The 21,890-nt window shown below is 40.7% G+C and overlaps 1 protein-coding gene across 1 annotated transcript; it reads right to left on the reverse strand.

Annotated features, from left to right (window-relative positions):
• Positions 1-8,934: 8,934 nt before the first annotated feature.
• KCNK18 (potassium two pore domain channel subfamily K member 18) lies at positions 8,935-17,070 on the reverse strand. Its single transcript, XM_048858891.2, has 3 exons — positions 16,854-17,070; positions 15,304-15,450; positions 8,935-10,864 (listed from the first exon to the last, which is right to left on the reverse strand). Exons 1-3 carry the CDS (start codon positions 17,068-17,070, stop codon positions 10,038-10,040), a joined length of 1,191 nt encoding a protein of 396 aa, XP_048714848.2. The 3' UTR covers positions 8,935-10,037.
• Between the last annotated feature and the right edge of the window lie 4,820 nt (positions 17,071-21,890).

A 21,890-nucleotide genomic window follows, 5' to 3' on the forward strand; every position in this document is an offset into this window, starting at 1 on the left:
ATGTTGCAGTCTATTTGTAATGCAAATTTAGGAATCTGTGCGTGCCTCCTGCAGCAAAACCAATGGGGGTTGGTGGGTGAAAACAAAGTTAAAATAGATAATTAATCTAAAGATATTCTCCCCATGTCAGCCTTGTAGAAGGGAGTAGGAGCGTGCGTGCTCCAAACTGCATAGAGCACCAGTATCTGCTGGGAAAGCAGGACCGATCCCAGTATGTCATGCAAACAATATGCCTCATGACCCTGGTCTTTGGATCATTATAGTACTCTCACCCCAATATAGCTTCCTGGGGACCATTGGAAGCTAGAGTATGTCCATGCTGTTATGCAAAGGCCAAAGGGGGAATCTGTGAGATTTAATGCTGCTTTTTAACAGATACCACTTACAAAACTTTAAGCCAGATGCATAAATGGAGAGTCCTAATGGAGGCCTGAATGCCAGAGTAGGCCTAGTGGGGCATCCATGGGCTTGGGTGAAGAGGACTGTCTACATGCCATGTTTGCTCTGCTCCCTTTCCCAGGCTTAGGGCACTTTGCCTCAATTCTCACTCATTTGTTCCTCTCCAGTCTATACAACTGGGGGAGGGAGAGAGCTTAATAAGCTTCCATCTTCTCAGTTTTCACGTCTTCCCTGTTGGATCACATTTTAATATGAAATTCAGATACAAATAATGCCAAAGAATGGTCTTCATTTACTCATCCTCACAAAACGAAAGGGCAGATTTTCAAAACGTGGAGAACCAGGTCCATGCTTTAGCAAACCATGCTCAGGTACTCATGAATGCAGGTTCACTTACCACCTAACGAGAGACGCACATGTGTAATCATGATGATATCTGGTACAATCATGGATGCACTTCTGCACACACACCCTTGCTACACAGACTTTGGACTCCAGTGTTGGAAAATATGCCCAGTGTGATTTACATTTGTGCAAATGTTTCACATTTCTCTAATTACTTTTGCCAGGCTAGCAAAGGGAAATCTATGTCACTGAATATATCCTCATCATGTGTTCTTTCTCTGTTAAATTACCCTGCTCTCCTATCCAGGTAGCCTCTTATAAACACCTGGGGGAAGAGAGAGAGAGATTCAGATCATGCAGAAAGTGGCACAGTATAAGCTTTTTGCATTCTTCTCCCCAGTTTTAGTTGGAGAGCTCCTGCAGGTTTATGCAGAGATCATAATGTCTATTTATGACAATAGACAGACAAGTTATCGGACATTGGCCTCTAGGTAAAATACCAATCAAATGGCTATGCGCCAGACTGTAATTTGCAGGATAAAGGCAACACAGTTGGAACACACCATTTATAGATTCATAGATTCATAGATACTAAGGTCAAAAAGGACCATTATGATCATCTAGTCTGACCTCCTGCACAACGCAGGCCACAGAATCTCATCCACTCACTCCTGCGAAAAACCTCACCTATGTCTGAGCTATTGAAGTCCTCAAATCGTGGATTAAAGACTTCAAGGAGCAGAGAATCCTCCAGCAAGTGACCCATGCCCCATGCTACAGAGGAAGGCGAAAAAGCTCCAGGGCCTCTTCCAATCTGCCCTGGAGGAAAATTCCTTCCCGACCCCAAATATGGCGATCAGCTAAACCCTGAGCATATGGGCAAGATTCACCAGCCAGATACTACAGAAAATTCTTTCCTGGGTAACTCAGATCCCACCCCAGCTAACATCCCATCACAGGCCATTAGGCCTATTTACCATGAATATTTAAAGATCAATTAATTACCAAAATCATGTTATCCCATCATACCATCTCCTCCATAAACTTATCGCTGTGCATAGGCTTTATTTGTAATATTCGGTTGTGTTGCATAAGACTTGCATGTTTGTGGGATGATCAGAGCCTCTATTTCACTTGACTTCTTCATTCTGGAGACAGACCACAGTTATTACCCAGATATATATGACTTTGAGGTTATTGAATATATTTTTAAACTAGCTATAAAGAGTTTTTTTCTTTCATGCCCAATCAGCAAAGACAAAAAGTGATAGGAACTGAGCTATATTTGCAAATGAGAAGATGCTTGCTACAGCAGAAGTGCAGCTAGAAACTAATGGTTAGAGAGTGGGTAATAGCTACTTAAGGGTCCTGCGCCATGATGGGTGACTCCCGTATGTCACTGCAATGAAAATAATAATAATTAATTATTAACAGGACTATTCAAAGAGCCTGCACTAGTTACTCCTGATTTACAATAGAGAAAGTGAGACTGGAATCATGCCTCAAATCTCTAATCATTGCAAAGATTTTGCTGATCGATAAGTGTGTGCTGCATATTGGTGGTATGGTTGGTTCTAACAAAAGTTTTAGCTGTTCACCGCAGGTGAGCTCCCAAAAGTTCTGTTTGTTGACCTAAGCCATCTCAAATTCTTAGGTCTGCAAAACTGAGAACAGACCTTCTAGTGAAATTTCAAATGCTACTTAAAACTAGGATCAAATGGATTCCTGTCATCACATATTCTGTTCTTCATTTGTTTTCAACTGGTTCCATTAGGAGTTTTGCCATTGACTCCAATGGGACCAGGATTCAGCCCTCTATTCTGTTTTCCTTGAAGAAGGAAAAAAACATATCGACATATATAGTCCCATAATCTTATCCAGGACAAAGTTTATTTGTTTCATTGCTGAAACAAATTGCAATAGAAACAATTTAACTTTTCCTTGCAGGGTGATTTGAAAAGAAGCTTTGTTAGCAGGAAGCATTAACACAGCATGTGATTTTTATTCATAGACCCAGACAGGAAATTAATCTTTTGAGTATAGCTTATCATGTGCTTCCTTTCAGCTCCAGTTCACAAGCCTTAGTTTGCTTCCAGATATTTTGCAGCAACTAAGAAAAATATTAAACTTTGATTTTATGGTTTAAAAAAGGAAATATTTTAGTGTTTGCACAATCAGATTGTGTTACATGGCGCCGCACTGTAAAGGTGTGTGTCTGCAACTTTGAGAAGAGTCAGGTGGAGCAGCTGGAAGCTCTGCGTGAAGTATGGAAACAACATGCAGCTTAATGAACAAAACTCGGTAAATGGCTCTGTGGCCAGTGCTGTTAGCGTTGCTCTTCTCAAATTGGTCTGTGGAGTCCCGTGAAAACCCATCAATAAAAACTAGGATTTCTGATGTCATCCTCTAAATCAAGGTGATCATTATCAATGTGTGTGTGAAATAATCCAAAACAAGTGTCTGATCCAAAGCCCGTTGGAGTCTAAAGAAAGACTCCCATTGATTTCAGTGGCTTTAGATCAGGCCCTGAGAGAATAAGAGAATCTTATTTAGCCACAGAGTAGGTATGCCACTGCATTACCATTGTGTCACAAGTTGGATCTACAGAGACAGCCACTGAGGAACAAGGTACTTTATTCTCTCTGCCATTTCTTGGCCTGTAGGATTAAACTGGTCAAAAAAGAGGAAGCAAAGTTAGCACCCCCAAACGAATTCCCCCCCCTTGTGTTTTCATAAAAAAATTAATGTAGAAATTAAAAAAGTTAATTTGGCTGGAAACATTCTGCAAAAATGTTAACTAAGTTTTTCCCTGGTTTTTTTTCATCAAAAGTCAAAATTTTGACAATACTTTTAACCAAAAATGATATCAAAGTTTTTAATCAAAAATTTCAACCAGTGCTTTTGCCCAGCAGGCCCCCCCAGCTCTGTAGTCTTTATATAGGCAAAACTCCCATGGACTTGATAAGGAATGTCTCAGTGCGTGTAGAGCCTGAGTGCCATAACAGTGTCAGTGTGTTTTGTGCTGCTGTTGATCCCTGTCTGCTAGGGACTGAACTGAGGCTACTAGTTCATTTCCCAACAGCTACCTGTTCACTCTCAAATTAGCAATTAGTGACTTTATACTAAATGAATGCAAGGTCATCCATCTACAAAACCAGCACCATCCATGATCCCATTTTGGATGGGGTACCTGGCCTTGCCTGCACCACTGAGACCTAGTTCAGTGCTACCTCAAACCCAAGTTTACAGCTGGTCTCACAGGGATACTCTGCATGTAACAAGTCAAGACAGACTCCAGAATGCATCAGAAAAAAGAAGTGAGGATGTGGAATAGCAGTCTCCCCTTCTCCTCCAGCCTCAGGGGCAGAAGATGTTCCACCCAAGAAACTAAAGCATTTTATCTGTGAGGTGAAGAATAAGGAGAACCTTGGACTCCTGGTGCTTTACAGACCTCCAGAGGGAAACCCTGTCACCCCTGGAGGATTACAGAGCTAATGCCCACTAGGATTCTGGAATCCTCCAGAATTCTAGTCCTTAGTGACCTCAATCTCACATAGACAATCCACAATGATACAGTAGTACTTGAGCTCATGGCCTACATGGAAACCATCAGATTCCCCCAGGCAATCTGTGGACCTACACATGCAGACAGACATATGTCGGATCCTGTCTTTGGCCTAGGACTGGATATTGGAGACATGTCCAACACACCAGTCTCCTGGTCTGATCGCTACCTCGTCTAGGCAGCAATCGGAGCCTTTCCTCCTCTCCACCAGGGTAGTTTAGCAGCCAAAGCAGGTTTGCCCTTGAAGATTTCTCAACTTTTTAGGTTTTAAACTTGACCTAGGAGAACAAATTACCAGATACAAGGCCCAGGTGTCCATGATTTAGTACTGCAGTATGATTACCTGTTGTTCCATACTATTGAGTCCTTCTCCCCAAGCTGTCCCTCCCCCCACACTGACCAAGAATATCAGATGAAGTGCACAGGCAGGCAGTTAGAATGCCAAAAACATTCTGAATCCCTCTGATCAGACTTTTGCAGATACTATGGTGAAAGCTATTTTTGCCCTACTGCATAGGCATGGTAAAAGATTTGCAACTTTGCTGAGAATGGGGCTTCTGCTGCCGGTGCTTTAGCATAACCTTGTATGAGAATGGATCAGACTTGTCTTCTCTTTTCACATCTTTTGCAATGTATATTTTTCCATCCATGCATGATTATAGATCAGTGGCCCCCAACTTTTCAGGGTTGTGCCCCCCTTATCCTTGTCCATGCCTCCCCGCCGGGGCCGGGGCCAGGGCCAGGAACGGGGCTGAAGCTCTGGGAGAGGGGAGGATGTGGCCGGGGTAAGGAGGCTGGGGCTGCAGCTGGGGGCAGGTCTGGGACTGGGAGTGGGGCTGGGAACGGAGCTGCAGCCAGGGGCTGAGGCTGGGGGCAGGCAGGACATGGGGCCGGGATCTGAGCCACAGCTGGAGGTGGGGCCAGAGCAGAACTGGGAGCAGAGCAGGGCTGAGTGGTGCTCCCTCCTTTCCCCTTTGGGGGCCAGCCTTCCCCCGTTGCAATCCTGAACATTCCTCTGTGCCTCCTAGGGGGGCGTGCCCCACAGCTTGGGGACCTCTGTTCTAGATACGTCTTTATATCTATATACACATATTGTGACTGTGTTGAGTCATGGTTCTTGCTTGTTTATAAATCTCAGTAAGTAGACACACTTTTTTTTTTTAAACATTTTTAGAAAACATACTTCCCTGTAAGTTATGGTATGTCAGCCATTCACATCATGTATATCTGAAAAGGTGTGCAGTCACTGTCATTTTGGAGGGATGCCTTTTGCTGGGTGGAATTCACCCAGCAATGGGGGTCAATAATCTCCTTTTTGTGGGTGAACATTCTCCAATGTGATTAAGTGTTTTGCTATATTCAGACAGCTGTAGGAACAAGTATAAGACAAGTCTGAAGAGTGAAAGACTTCCTTCTGAATACATGCTGCACCACTTTAATCCCTCTTTCAGTCAAAATCTACTTGACTCCTCGTAAGGAAAGAATATCACGGCAAACCTGTAGGATGAGTATCCTGTACCATGTGTCAGCTCCCAAACCTTAGATTGCTTCTCAAGTCTCTCTTGTCATATGTGAAGTAGACTGCAATGTCAAAGCTCACTTATTTTAACAGACCAGAGGGTTTCTCTTTCAGATCTTGCAGCATAAAGCCTGATGGCAGCCATCAGTGTTCAGTAGATAAACTCACTTCCAATGGAGCATCAAGTGCATTAGCAGTTTTATATGCTGGTCTACAGTATACCCTGTCTCAGCTTTCCTGTTTATATAGGATTTTGTGGAAGTACCTGTGTAAGACAGTAATGTCATTAGACTAAACTTCATCATCCTGAATTCTCATCAATAGATCTTTGACATGGAAATATTAATTTTTAACTATCAACTCTTTTCTTCATGACATTGGTAACCCTTGTATTTTGTTTCTAAAATCACATTGGCTGATATGACACCTGCTTTCCTAAAACTGCAACAATTTGTCATGTCAGCTTCAAGGAATTTATAAATCAAATTCTGTGGCTTTTATTCTACCCATATACCATTACCAACACCACAGTGTCTTCAGCTGGTGTCAACTTGGTCTGAGCTCAAGAGATGATTGAGACAGTGCACTGATTATTTAAAAAGGGAGCCCAAGGTCCATGTGTAAGACTGTGAGCCACTGTGCACAGAAACATCTGTGTATATACTTACTAAAATTTCGCAAACAATTGAATGGTCAAATGGCTAGTTAGTGGCATGCAGAATAACTTGATTTCCAGATGCAATTCAACTAACTGTGCACTAACTTTTTACATTTAGATGTCAGCCCCCTTGCTCTCCAAAAAAAAAAAAAAAAAGTCATCCAGTAGATAGGAGTTCTTTTGGCTGCTGACACATATTATTTGCTGGGAATGAGGAAGCCAGATTCCCAACATTTCTCTCACCAGCTGTGCCTGTGGATTTTAAGAGACACGAGTGGAATTTATCCTGAACAATTTGAGCCCCCTTCCCTGTGTGTGTAAAGCGACACACACAGTTTCTGGTGTGGCAGCACATGGTTTTGTTGTTGTTGCTGTTGTCATTGTTGCTGGTTTTTGTTTTCTGACACCACGTGTGGGGGTTGGGGAATAAGGAATGGGAAAGTTAGACAACAACATGTTCGGTAGAGGCTCCTTAAAATGTAGTAATTTATCCAGCAGCATGCAGTGTCCATCATGTGTCCTTCTCAATAGAAAAGTGAAAACCACAAGCCCTGAAGAACAAAGCTCTGTTATAGTAGAACAAAACATCCACACTCCCCCCGCCCCCCACTCATCTGGGAGTTCAGGGGTCTGAAAGTACTTCTAGAAATGGAAGGTAAGGGGTCAGAGAGTAATTCTCCCACCTGAAATTCTCAGGCTCTTGCCTTTGCTGAGGCTACCATAAAGAGTGCCTGGTAGAGTTAATTGTACAGGTGGTTTTTTAGGAAGTGGATGCACATCCTCCTGGAACTAGATGGAAAGCTAAAAAGGTGATCACATCTGATGTGATCAACGCTTACCCCACTAAAATCTTGGCTAGATCTGAACCAGTGATCTAGAGATGAAAGGGCTCAATATAGTCAAGTCTTTGTGCTGTGAACAGAGCATTTGGGCGCTTAGAATTTCTTCTCATGTCCTGTTGCATTGACTCATGCATTGTGCTCTGCCAAACTGCTCCTGAATCAGTACAAAAAGTAAACGCCAAAATGCAAGTGCACTATATTAGCGAGAAAACAATACGGGCCTAATCCTGGGCCCATCCTTATGTATATAGGTTATCCCTTTGATGTCAGTGGGACAAGTCACATGAGGAAGAATAGTTGTGAGTGAGAGTTGCAGCACGGAGCACTAACATAAAGAAAATGTCAGGAAAAAACAAAAAGGCCAGTCCAGGTATGATACAAAGCCCATTAAGTCAATAGGAGTCTTTCTGTTGAGCTTCGGAGTGCTTTGGATCAGGTCCAAGACCTTAATCCTGACAAATTTAATTCTGCGGACACAAGATGAGAATTGTTCGAATGGAAGCTACTTTACACTGAAGCCTGAATTGAGCTAATGTTTCAACAGTTAACCAGGAATTGCATGCTCTTTATTATTATTATTAATTTTATTATACAAACACATTTTTCTATATCAGTACATGTATTTTGTACATCATCTGTGTTTAATTACCACTAATAACCATTAATAATTAGTACTGAATATAAATCACCATTCTTCATTGAGATTACAAGAGATGCCATATAAATATTCAGAAAATATCAACTTTAAAGGGCAAACCTGCTAATAAAAATAACGTTCATCACATAATGGTCAAAATGCACTATAATATTTACAGTCTTCATTCAAATTCAGGTTTTATGCTTATAGTTTACAAGCTGAGATAGAGTTGGTTAAATGCAGTAGTTCCCTTTATAGAGTGTGTATCTAGTTTTGAAACATAAAAAGATATATAGTTAGCGTGATAGGATCTTTGTTCAGTAAAACTATTATTACTAATACTTGGCACACATATTGTGCTTTACAGGTTCAGAGTATTCAACAAGCATTAACTAAGTAAGTTGCACAACATCCTTGGCTATGGTAAGTGGTGTTTCCCTAATTACAGAAGTGGAAGTGACAGAGGTGAAGTGACTTGCTCAAGGCCACACTGCAAGTCAGTGGCAAAGTTGGGATTGGAACTCAGGGCTTCTAGGGTTCCAGTCCCAAACTCAGTCAGTTTACACTATACTGTCCCACTAATAATATACCAGTAGCTAGGTTCATAAGTTGTAACATAGTCTCAGATTTGTTGCATGCATTCCCACAAATTGCTATCTCTAGAATAGAAACTGTGATTAGCAGCTGCATGTTATGGATGAATACCATAAACATATGTACACTACGCTGATTACAAAGAGTTGAAAGGATACGAATGCTGATCCTTAATACAGGGAACTGATTTACAATAGAATGCTTCACTGTGCAAGACAGTAAAGTTTCTAAAGCTATGATATTTATAAAAAGAACAGGAGTACTTGTGGCACCTCAGAGACTAACAAATTTATTTGAGCATAGTTAGTCTCTAAGGTGCCACAAGTACTCCTGTTCTTTTTGCGGATACAGACTAACACGGCTGCTACTCTGAAACCTATGATATTTATGTAACTTTGATTTCAAATATCTTCTTCCTAACTGGAAAAACATGTTGAACATTATAGAAGAAATATTATTCTCAAAATAACAAACTTTGGGCTAGATCCTCAGGTCTGGCTGAGCAGTGAATGAGGGGATAAAGATGGCTAAGCCGTTTTTTCGCTTCTCTGATCCTGGGGCCAGCCAAGAGCCCATTTGGCTCTAGGCATAACTTAGAGCAGCCTAAGACTGCTACTAGTTACATCAGCTAGAATGATCACCTAGTGGCTGCTTTGTCAGTCAGAGATCACCAGAGTCCAGTGTACTCCTCCCTGTGCTGGAGCAGGAAGTGGGCACCATGGAGCCAGCTATGCTGGCTGGCTTTGTGTCACTCACGGTTTCCCCTACCCAAGGGGAATCCCCAGCTACCCATTTAGGAGCAGTTTTCTGTCTGCTTTGCACTGCCTGAACACTGCATAACAGCTGGAGAGGGGAGGGGTTTTGAGAAAATTTGGCCTTTTTAAATTTTAACCTTACACTGACCATTAAGAAACTTAGATGTGTTAATATCATGAATGAACAGCTAGTTGGGTGCATACCTTAATTATGCTTAATTATCTCAGCCAAGTTCTGCCATTGAAAAGTAGGTATGTGTGTAACAGGGGACAGGGCCACTGTCTGGTCCTGGTGAACTAGAAGTTAGCCTTAGCTCTGCTTCTGCAGGTGCTGTGGGGAAGAACCATAATTTAGCGCTTTGGGAGGCAGAGAAGAGAGACTGCATGTGGATAGACAGACCTCCACTACCAGGGCTTATAAGATTGAGCTGAATCCCAGCTGGGGGAGGGTTTTTTAAATATTAGTTGTGGGTTTTTTTATTTTTTCTGGTTACAAATAATATCCCTTGAGGAAAACCTTTCCTGACTGCACCTGTCTATTTTCTCCTGAGGCCTTCCGCCAGTTTACAGCACGTTCCTGCTGATTTCAGGACGAGTGGAACTCATGTAAATGCGGGGGAAATATGGCCCCCTCTAAGCCTTCCATAAAGCAGAGAATAGAAAACACATGAACAATTTCATCTGATTGCAATCGCCAGTGAATGTGACAGGGGGAAATGATGGCTATTTTTTACCTGGATACTTCTCATACTGTGTTGACGTCTTCTTACTAACATATGAAATCACCTTTTTGTACAAGCCAATCAATCGATCTTGTCCCAGCTTAAAAGCAATGACGACTATTTCCATACCAATGACAATATAGAGGGAAAAAAACAAGAAAAAGTTGGGATGTTGCAAGTGAATATCACCAAACCCAATTGTTGTCAAGGTAATAAAACAAAAATAGAAAGCCTCCTCAAAATCCATGTGGTTTTCCCAATTTGGAAGAATAGCTGCTGCACAGGAGATGTATGCAAAGACAATTAGTGCCATTAGCAAGATGGGCACATCTAGCTTTTCGAGTTCTTTGCCAAAGTTTTCGATAACACAGGTCATCTTCCCTGAATCTAGTTCGGGACATGAACTCCATCTTTCAAATTTGTTAATTCTTGGTGGCATAAGGTATTGATTTTCTCTTGCAAGTAGCATTTCAAATATTTCAGCATTCCGGTATTGCAGTGACTTCCTTTTAACAGAAGATTGGCTTTTCAGCACTTCCGTGATACTTAAAGGTTCCTGGATGACTATTTTGTGTTGCATATGCAATGATGATCCAGTTTTTATATCCTTGTTTTTCTTACAGATGCATCCAGAACACAGTTTAGCTGGTTTAGAGGCTAACATTTTTGACTGAAGTTTTCTAAATTCATTGTAAGACTTGGATAAGATAGCTGCAAGGATGTCTCCCAGGTCTGTCAGAACCAAGAACATCAGAGGTATGCCAAATAATGCATATAGCATACACAGATATTTTCCAAACTTTGTTACGGGGTAGCTATGGCCATAACCTAAAAACAAAACAAAAATAGAACACTGCAATTTATTTTGTAATCAAAACATTGAACTTTTAATACTGTCAGTTTTAAATCAATAGTTTGTGTGATGATATTTTAGTTAATAGTGTATATGGTCTTTTTTTTTTTTAAACATTTATCTCAATCCTTTTTAAAAATCTTAGGCTGGAGGGGTGAGGGGGTTGTATGTGGTTGTGACTTAGAGCAGAAGGACCTTCACTATATTCCTTCTGAAAGAGCATATGCACAAACGATAAAACTTACCTGAAAGCAGACAGTTGTGCATGTGGTAACTCATATGTAGAAACTGACCCAGAATGGAGCACCAGATCAAAACTCCCTGAATTTTGGTAAATTCAGATCTGGATTCTAATCTGAATTTTTGCAACTGGTTATTCTGTTTAATAACTTGGAACAATGAATCTCAACACCCTCAAACCTTATGACTCGGGGCCATTGGTGATCATAATTGTCACTGTCAATGATTTGAAACTGTTTACAGTTTGCAAAAAGAAAAGGAGTACTTGTGGCACCTTAGAGACTAACCAATTTATTTGAGCATGAGCTTTCGTGAGCTACAGCTCACTTCATCAGATGTTGACATCAACATCTGATGAAGTGAGCTGTAGCTCACGAAAGCTCATGCTCAAATAAATTGGTTAGTCTCTAAGGTGCCACAAGTACTCCTTTTCTTTTTGCGAATACAGACTAACACGGCTGTTCCTCTGAAACCTGTTTACAGTTTGTTAGAACTGATTTTAATGACAGGAATTGCATTTGACATATGGAGAGTTGTAAAACTGGGCTTTAGGGGACACACATTTTCTCCATTGAAGAGTATGGCTGGAAACCAATAACACTTTACTCTAATGATCTAAAAAGTGCCAATATCAAATGTAACTAATGCAAAAATATTACCAGGCTTCCACTGCCAAATGATCATTTTAAGTAACAAAATGGTAGTCTAAAATATACAACTGCAAATTAAATTAGGACATAGGACTTCTTTCCTGTAGTTATGCCATTGCTTCTTCGGCTGTGAAGTTAAAACCCTAACCCTAAGTTAATGCATTTCCATTAGGGAAAAGATAAGAGAGAAACTGTATTAAAGTTTTTAATGGAAGTTCTCTTCTTTGTCCTCCAAAAAGGCATAAAGAATCCTTTTTTAAAAATGCTTTTCTCTTCCTTAGTCAACACTGTTTCCTCTTAGATGACTTTGGGGGGCTGCCTTTAAGATTATTACACCAAATACTGGAGTAAAATTGCCAGGTCACCTTCATTCTTACTAAAGATAGCTATAGTCTTTATGTTCTAATCCAGCCTCTGTCACTAACTCAGTATGTGGCCTTTGGCACGTTATTTATCCTGTGTGTCTCCATTCCCACATCTGTGAAATGGGGATGCTAATTATTACTCTGCAGAGGTAAGTGGTGTGGATTATTTACCGTAATTAATATGTGGAGAGTGATTTCTTTTTTCGTTCTGATTCATATACATAAAAGTGCCTATCACAGGTTATAGTTGCTTTAACATTTATTACAGATATAATCTAGCCAAATAACAAATCAACAGCTGATCTCACCCCACACAAATGGCTGTCAATCAACAACAAAAATGAATATCCCTGGCTCCTCACCTCCTCTAAACCCCCAAGCATCTTAGACCTCCCAAAGAGCCTAAGCAAACAGATGTGGTATATAGCTTCCTGGGGAGGTCGACAAATAGGGCTTATTTTGGATCAAGCCCATTGGAGTGCTTCTAAGTGCCTAACTCACTTCTGAAAATAAGGCTTAAGATCCTAAATCACGTAAGTGATTTGGACACATTTACCTGTCATAAATGTTTACTACTACTTACTAGCACCTGCTATATTCTTCCTCATTTCTCGCCAGAAAGGAAACTATTTTGCATTCCTAGTGTGAGACCCTCTTAAGTTGCACTCCCTCCAAAAATAACATCAGCTACAGCACTTACTAGATTATATCCTTAGCCAATTTGATTTGATGGTTAAGCAAAATGTGTCCTTAACTGATCCGTTGGTCCTTACTCAAGCAAAACTCCCCATTGAAATTAATGGCTTCTAGTTTAAACTATGGTTTGTCTTCCTTTTTAAATCATTTGCAATAGCAAAATATTCTCTGTGGAAGAACATGAAATTGCAGAGATGGAAGCGAACCAAACTTCCATGTAGACCCATTCTACAAATCAGCTCTTATATTGAAGTCAGGGGGGATTTTGCCTGAGTCAGTAAAATAAATAAATAAAACCCTGATGCCTCTCTCACAGAAGTCCCATAAGAAAAGGTGCAGGTGTAGACACACCTGTCTCTGGTTGTAGCTCATCCGCTGCCTAATACACAGAGGTACTTGTGGGGTAGTTCAGTATTATCTAGAAAACCAATGGTGCAGGACATTGCATGTATAATAATCACCCTGGTGTGATTTCATGCTGGTTCTGTGCTGTAAAGAAAACAGATGGATTTTTTTTTAAATGTAACAAAGAGGAAGATTAACAGCCAGGGAAGGGCAGAAAGGGGTAACCAAAGAAAATAGTCTAAGGCAGTGGGTCTCAAACTTTTTTTTCATGGACCACTTGAAAATTGCTGAGGGTCTTGGCAGATCACTTAATGATCTTTCCAAATGTTTTTACCATTAGCTAACTATTGTAAAGCGCTTTGGATAAAAGCACTATATAAAAAAGCCACCTTAATAATAATTAACATTTTTTGTTCTACAAATAAAAGCACACAACTCATATTTTAATATCAGCAGTCTTACCTTTCTAATGCGATGGATGTGCCCTCTCTCCCCCACCATAGTAGCCTGTGAACTGGGGCTGGGAATGAGAGGGGTCTCTCCCTCTGTCCCCCACCTCAGCAGCCCCTGAGCTGGGGCTGGAAAGGATGGGGGTCGCTCCCCCACCACAGTAGCCACAGAGCTGAGGCTGGGAAGGAGGGCCATCTCTCCCTGGTAGCTGCAGCTCTGGAGCTGAGGAAAGTCACCTCTTTCTCTGGCTGCCACAGCCCTGCACGTCCCACATTTCCCCCACCCCCTCTTCTCTCTCCACTGCCCCTTCCCACCTACTCCCTATTCTCCCTGAGGCCACCACCTCACCTTACATGTGTGTCTTCTGCAGGGTCCAGGCATCTAATTAGTGGAGCCACGCCTACACGGCTCCACTAATTAGGTGAGTGGCCCTTCATTCTCTCGTGTGTGGCCACCCAAGAGCGCACCTTAGAGGGAACTATCCGCTGACCACCTGAATGGAGCTCGCGGACCACTGGTGGTCGGTAGACCACAGTTTGAGAACCTCTGGACTGAGGAGTGGCAAGGAACTTTAACCACACAACTTAAGATCTTGAAACTGATTTCTTAATAGCAAAATTGAATAGGGAGGAGTATAGCTGAGGTTATACATGAGGATGAATTCTGAGTACAAGAACTTTTAGAGGCATGGGTGTGCGCGTTTTTTGGAAACTATGGATTCTGTCATATCTTATGCTGAAGGATTATGTCAGATAACTTTTCATACCCATATTTAGTCTAACTGAATTTTGGTCAGTTGAATAAATGCAGGTTTCAGCTAGATATCTGACCACGTTACCTTCTTTAAAAAAACACATGTCCACCCTAGAAATCTTCTATCTCTGTCCCTTTCCTTGTTAGCCTCTCTGGATTGCTGCTTGCTGCCTCTGGACCTTCCCTCACAAAAGGTGGCGTTGGTCATTGTCTCAGGCATGCACATTCTAACTGAGTGGTTCTATGTGGAAGATTTAGTCACCACCTGCGTTTGCCAGCGTGTGAGAATGGTGTCAAGAAGAACAGCAGGAGCACATGGAAAGTAGCACCTGGTAGTGTTGTAGAGAAGGGACTACAACAGGTCATTTTTGTTTGTATATAGGTCATCCGTCTACACCTGGAGCTGGAATGGAAAATTTCAGGAGTACTTAATAGAAGCTTGACTAGCCATTCTCAATATGTCTCAGTGGATACGCAAGAAAGAATTAATTATAGTGCCTTATATTTATAACACACTTTACAACCTAAACAACTGTGAAGCTCTTTAAAATCAGATCACGTCCTCACAGGTGGAAGGCAACACCCAGAATAATACACAACAGTGGGGAGGGCCAGAGCACATTTTGTCCCAAAACAATAGAGAAAACTTGTTTGGTTTTTTTTTTTACAAAAAAGTTTCATTAAGTCATGAGGACCATGTGTGCATGCAACTGAGCATCTAATTTGCATGCGCAATTACAAAAATCTAAGAGCTAAAACGCATTGGAAGAGGGTTACAGAGCTCTGGATAACATTTTAACCCGAATTACTCACTACAAATACATTTTGTTCCTTTGTGAATTCATTGGATGAAACCCATGAGTTAAATGCAGAGATTAGCATCAAATGTTAAGTGTACTTTACCTCAGAACTTACCCACTGTTGTGAACACAGTACAGCAGAAAAAGAGAGACCCGAGGAAAGACCATTGTTCTTTTGGATCAGCAAACCATTCCAACTTAGCTTTGGTGAACAGTGCATGGGCTCTTTTCTTAAATGTCTCCTGGTTTTCTGTCATATTTTCTGTTACAATAACAAAACAGCTTGTGGTGACTGCTTCAAGACTCTGGGCCACACCATCAGCTGCTGTAAATCAGCATAAATCCATTATACTGGCTGAAGATCTGGCTCTGTTACTTTAAAAGAAGAACATATCCACACACAAACATATCCACACACAAAATCTTTGCCCATGCTGTAAGCAGAGTCAGGCTAGTAGCTGTGGTGAAGAAACGCGGTGGGGGGGGGACTGATGCGTGAAAGCATATAACGTTAAAAAATGAGTACAAAGAAACTGGGTAATTTTTAAAAAGAGAAAGATAGAAAATATACCAAAAAGAGAATGACACAAAATTTGACATCTGTCTTTCATGACATCTAGCTCTTTTCTTTTAGGTATCTGGTTTATTCTTCTTCTGATTGAATGATTGAACTGGGGGAGACAGAGGTGAGAGGGAAAAGAGGTGCAACCAGCATGGTCTTTTACTTAAGAAAGTAAAACAATTTGTAATCAGAAGATAAACAGAAAAGTCTCTATTTGTGGTCTACTGCTGAGACCCATGGCCCCTACCTGTGGATAAATATCAAATGCATTATCTCTAGCAGCTACTCCTATAGCCTGCACATATAGGCATCTTTGGAGTGTGACTTACTCCCTGTAATCCCTCCCTGATAAAGATCACTTCCAAAATGGAGTAAGTGCAGTGGAAAAAAGGCACTCATATTCTGGAATAAGTGTCCACAGAGGGTTTCTACTGAAATAAATAACCCTTCTGAAATAATTATTCTGGAGTTGCTATTTTGGTAAATTTTTAAGTGTAGATGAGCCCTCAGAAAGAGCCAGTGACCATTCACTAAAAGCTCTTTTGTCTATTTAGTCTGCTGTAGACAATGAATAAGTGCTACCACTCCCGCCCTCACCACCCTCTTTTTTTGCCATCCTGACATTATATACCCTGTAGTTGGACCCATCCTTCACATAAATGATTATTAGGATCCAGCTTTTCTTTGACTTTCTGAACTGTTATGTTTTTGTTTTGTAAGGCAGCAGGCTGACCTCCTATCATTACATGACTAGAGGAGACCCCATGAGGGATGAAGGAGACTCTAAACTGAGCTTGTTACAATAGCTAAGCAATCTCATTCACTCTTTAGCTACCCAGGGTAACTTTAAATCTTTCCAGTGATGCAAGAAAAAGAGAAGTAGATAAGCACTACAAAAATCTCATCAAACATTCACATAGGGACCGTGGAAGTTTACAGTCTGGAAATCATAATGAAAGCAAATAAATACACTCTAAAGCTACTTCCAAGCTCACCCTTCATTATTCTGAAGTATATAGTCACAAGTTAAGAGATCTGATTTGAATGACAGGGGGTTCAGTAATACCCTGTAAGCGAAGTCATTTTTCTATTACTGCACATACCTGTTAAATCCTTTGAGAGGTTCCGCAGATCCAGCATAAAATCCTTATATTCTTCACTTTCATTCCAATTTCTGTTACCCTCAATGTGAGAAAACATGACCGCCCCCAGAAAAGCATAGATCACTAGAGAAGAGATGAAGCAGGCATGAGGAAACACTGCCCAAAACACTCTTGTGCACATCTTTTTGTCTTGCTGGGGACGAGAGCTAAGTTCCATCCTCAACTGTCTGTTAGGAAAAATCAGCTAAAGCTTTTAGAAACAGGGAAGTGAGAAATCTGTGGCATTTCAGTGAGGCCTCTCCCATCTGGGAAATGAGAAATCCTCTCTTTCATGCTTTCAGAAGGCAGGACTTTATAACTGAACACTGTAGTAGTGTCCCAATGGGCCCTGGAAAGAGCCTAGGACTAATCAAGTCTTAAAATATCTGTCAGATGATGATACAGCATGCTATAGCACTGAATTACTATTGATCAGGGAGAGCTGTAATGCACACAGATAACCAGCTATTGTATGTATCTATTGGACTTAATTGCAGTTTAAAGTTTCTTGTACTGAACTTCAGCTTTTGCTTTTCATTGACACAACGGAAGCAAATTTCCCAGTAATAGATGAAAAGATGCACAGTGTAGAAAAAGGACATGTATGTGATATGAAACATTCCACCAGGAATGAAGGGGAGAGACCTAAAATTTATCAGAAGCAGACAGTGCTGGAACTCTACCATTATACTAATGGTCATTCCCTCAGGGCTGCAGAATAATTCCATCTCTCCTACTGATGCATTAAGCTGCTGTGGCATTAAGGCCCCCTTCTATTGGTTATTTTCTTTAAGTGTAATGGATTTTATCTATGAGGCCAAACCATGAAGTCCTTGCCCAATTCTCGCCCAATTTTTATTTAAGCAAAACTGCCACTGACTTCAGTGAGTAAGAATGGAGTTAGCCCCATGCTAGTGACTTTTTGGAAGCCCATCCACCTTCAAAATCAAAGCTCTCACTGTTATCCCTCACTCTGAGACACTGAAAGTGATGAGCACTGTCACTGTCCTTTGCTGTTTTAACAGTGAGGGTCACTAGAACAGGCTACAAAGGATGTGGTAAATTCTCCATCACTTGTAAGGCTTTAAACGAAGCCTGAAAATCCTCTAGTGCACCCACAAGATACTGAGCTGCAGCCGCTGAGATGTTATGGCCCTTGCTATGAAGGAGAGCAGACTAGCTGATCATAATGATCCCTTTTGGCCTTAAAATCTGCAAGCTGGATCCTCAGTTGTGCACCGTGGTGGAGCTCCAAAGTGTGGTGTGTTCATCCCAGCTTGGCCCATCTGCTAGGGAAGCAGGGACTGGAAGCTGCATTCTGATCTTCAGCTGGCTTTTCAGGGCTTAGTCCCTGGTACAAAAGACTATATGACTGACTGTTGTTTGTTTGTTTATCTTTCACTGGACCGGTATATCATTTTTAGGCAATAGACCTAGAAATCCTTTTTGCTGTTTAAGCTGCTCTTTTTGGTCTTACACAAATGCACCCATAAAACACTTGAAAATTGTTCATGTGTATATTTTGTAGTTCAGTTTTAATTAGCAAGAAAGCCTACAGCATTTTCACATCACAGGATTGTAATCATGGTGGTGGCATGACTTGTCCTAGAGTCTAGATGACCTTCTGAGGTCTCTTCCAACCATAATCGTCTATGATGCTATGATTTTGTCACCTGCTTTTCAGATTTCAGCCTCAGTCCTATAATTTGTGCTGAACCCTTCAGCCCCATTGATATTCAGTAGGACCACAGATGGCTTCACAATTCCCAGGACATCCTCAGCCACTTGAAGTATCAAGCTCAGAGCTTGCAGCAATGAGAGAATTTGATAAAAATATATTCACTAAATGATTTTTACATTAGTTGCTTAATCTAAAGCATTTCCCACTGTCACTGTGTTACATATTTGGGCTCAAATGCTTAAAAGCAAACTGTGATAACCACAGGCTAGTTCAAATTGAGTTAATGCTACTAGCACTGAGAGAGATTTTTGCAGTCTGCATTTCCTTTTCATATTAATGGACTGCACAACTTACGCATTTCCTAAAGGCCATTTCTGAATTCCATTTCTTTCATTAGTGCAAATACACATTGCTCTAGAGATGACACTTGAAAAGGTTTTTGGGCAAACCTGCAAGATTTAATTAATCCAGTACCAATAAATGTATATTACCATTTGTAGTTCATCTGGTTTTCTTTGATTACAAAAGTTCAAATTAGAAAGTCCTTTCTTTGTACACAGAGAGGCTTTTAGATAATCAATTATAACTCTTCCTGCATATAACCATCCATTATTTTGTCAACAGATCTGCTTTTTAGATGCTCTTCAATCAAACTCCATTACATTCAATATACTGTACTTTCAAGTATTAAATGCCCCACTATCCAAGTCCACGTAACACAATGTCTAGCCAGGTTCAACCTTTTTCTTTTTCAACAAGTCTAATGCAAATGGTAGGTGTTTGTAAGTATTTTATAGAAATTATACAAGGACAGATTATGACTCTGCTACAGTTTGCATGAGGCATTGACTCCCATGGGAACAGTGTGTGAGTAAGGACTAAGATCCTCGTCCTGCAAAGACCTAAGCACTCTCAAATCAATGGAAATTGAAAGCACTCAGTACCTAACAACTGGAGGATTTGACTTGTTTTTGTTCGGAAATGCACTGTAGTATTCAGTACTCCCCATTCTCACATGAGCATGAATATCTCTGCATACTGAAGTGCACTTTGGGGTAGTCCAGCCCAGTCAGTACTGACATTTTAAAATGTGGGTTTATGGAAAATAGACCTTGTCAGGCTAACTTGACTTTTTTATGTGATTACAAGTTTGATTGATAAAGGTAATAGACTTCTGTAAGGCATTAGAGTTGGTACAACACAACATTTTGGCTAAGAAAATAGAATACAAAATCAACAAAGCAAAAATTAAATGAATTTAAAAACTGGCTAACTGATGGGTCTCAAAACATAATTGTAAACAGAGAATCAGAATGGGTGCGTTTCTTGTGGTGGGCTGCAAGGATCGGTTCCTGGCTCTATGCTTTAGCAATGGCCTGGAAGAGAATGTAAAATTATCATGGATAAAGTTTGCAGATGACACACAGCTTAAGGGAGCAGTAAATAATGAAGAGGACAGGTCACCTGACAGAGTTATCTGGATCACTTGGTAAGCCAGGCTCAAACATTTTAATATGGCTAAATGTATACATGTAGGAAGAAAGAATGTAGGCCATACTTACAAGATGGGAGACTCTATCTAGGGAAGCAGTGCCTTTATAATCAGCTGAACATGAGCAATATTGTGGCCAAAAGGGCTAATGTGATCCTTGGATGTATAAACAGGGGAATATCAAGTAGGAGTAGGGAGGATATGTTACCTCTATATCTGACACAAGTGTGACTGATACTGAAATATTGTGTCCACTCTTCGGGCCCACAATTCAAGAAGGATTCTGATAAATTAGTGGGGGTTCAGAGAAGAGCCATGGGAATGATTTAAAGAATGAGAAAACAATCCGTATAGTAAAAACGAATAGAGCTCTGTTTAGCTTATGTGATGGTTGTTGCTTATGTGATGGTTGTTGGATTGCCCAGAACTGGGAGTCAGCTTCTTACTCCCTTGCCTCTGGCTATAAAGAGACTTGCTTGTGCTTAATTGGGTGTCAGGTCCCTGACAGTTCCACTTTGTTAGCCACCCAAACATTCTCCTCTGGGCTATGCTGCCCTTACTTTATCTTGTACATTAACAATAGGTGCACCGTAGTCCCTGAGCCCCTTTGAAGCAATCCCCTGTAATATTCAGCCCCTATCCGCTGAACATTCACAGTAACACAGGTCTGCTGTCCCCAAAGGAACAGTGTACACACCAACTTGTGTGATTCAACAAGCTCCTTATGTAATACCACAGCACTGAGGTATATTTCTAGTGAAAACAATCATAAATTTATTAGCTAAGATTTAAGAGAGAGTGAGTATGGATAATGGAAACAGAAGGGTTATGTATAAAACAAATTCATAACATGATTTCTAGAGCCTAAACGTAGCAGATTAAGCTTTTCTCTAAATAAGTTGATCTCACTGTTTTCATGAATGTAATCACGTTGCCCAATTACTTCTGAGGATCAGAATAAAGGGGTGCGTCTGTGCCTCTGCCTTATATCCCAAAAGTTCATTGTCTGTCCTCAGAGATAGTAGAACCTCTGTCGCTTGTTTTTTTCAGTTGATTTCGTATCCTCCTGTTGTCTTTGTATGTATTGTAAATGACTTTCCACTGTATTACCTTACAATGCTTACTTAATGTACTGACGGATCAGGAAAGGTGAATAAACCTCCTTTATTTGGCAGAAACCTGTTTGTCAACTCAGCCTTAATAGAGACCTTAGGAACATATATAAATGACTCCTTACATAGTAGGAGTACATTCATTTCACAAAGATATTCATCACCACTGTGGCACTGACTTTCATTTAAGACCTCATATAATAGTCTGTATTGATTAAATACTATGAAAGTGGTTGCTTGGTGTAGTGAGTTTGTCAGGCCTGGTAGGAATTGCTGTTACAGGATACTGAATGCTTTGCCAGCTGGCACAAATGGGTCCCTATGTCAGAGCTTCACAAAGAGCATGTTAAGGGGGACTTGCTCAGTGTATAACTACCTACATGAGGAACTATGCAGTGTCATTTTAGCTGTGTCGGTCCCAGGATATTAGAGAAATGAGGTGGGAGGGGAGAACCCTTCCAACTCCAGAAGAAGAGTTCTGTGGCTCGAAAGCTTTCTCTCTCTCACCAACAGAATCTTGTCCAATAAAAGATATTCCCTAAAACACCTTTTGTCTCTCTACACAAGGAACTGAAATTTGATATTACAGGGTCCTTCAATTTAGCATACAAAAGTATAACGAAATCCAGTGGCTGGAAGTTGAAGCTAGACAAAGTTAGACTAGAAATAAAGTATAATTTTTAATGGTGAAGGTAATTAACCATTGAATAACT

This window comes from Caretta caretta, chromosome 7 (genome assembly GCF_965140235.1).
Source record: "Caretta caretta isolate rCarCar2 chromosome 7, rCarCar1.hap1, whole genome shotgun sequence".
NCBI lineage: Eukaryota > Metazoa > Chordata > Testudines > Cheloniidae > Caretta > Caretta caretta.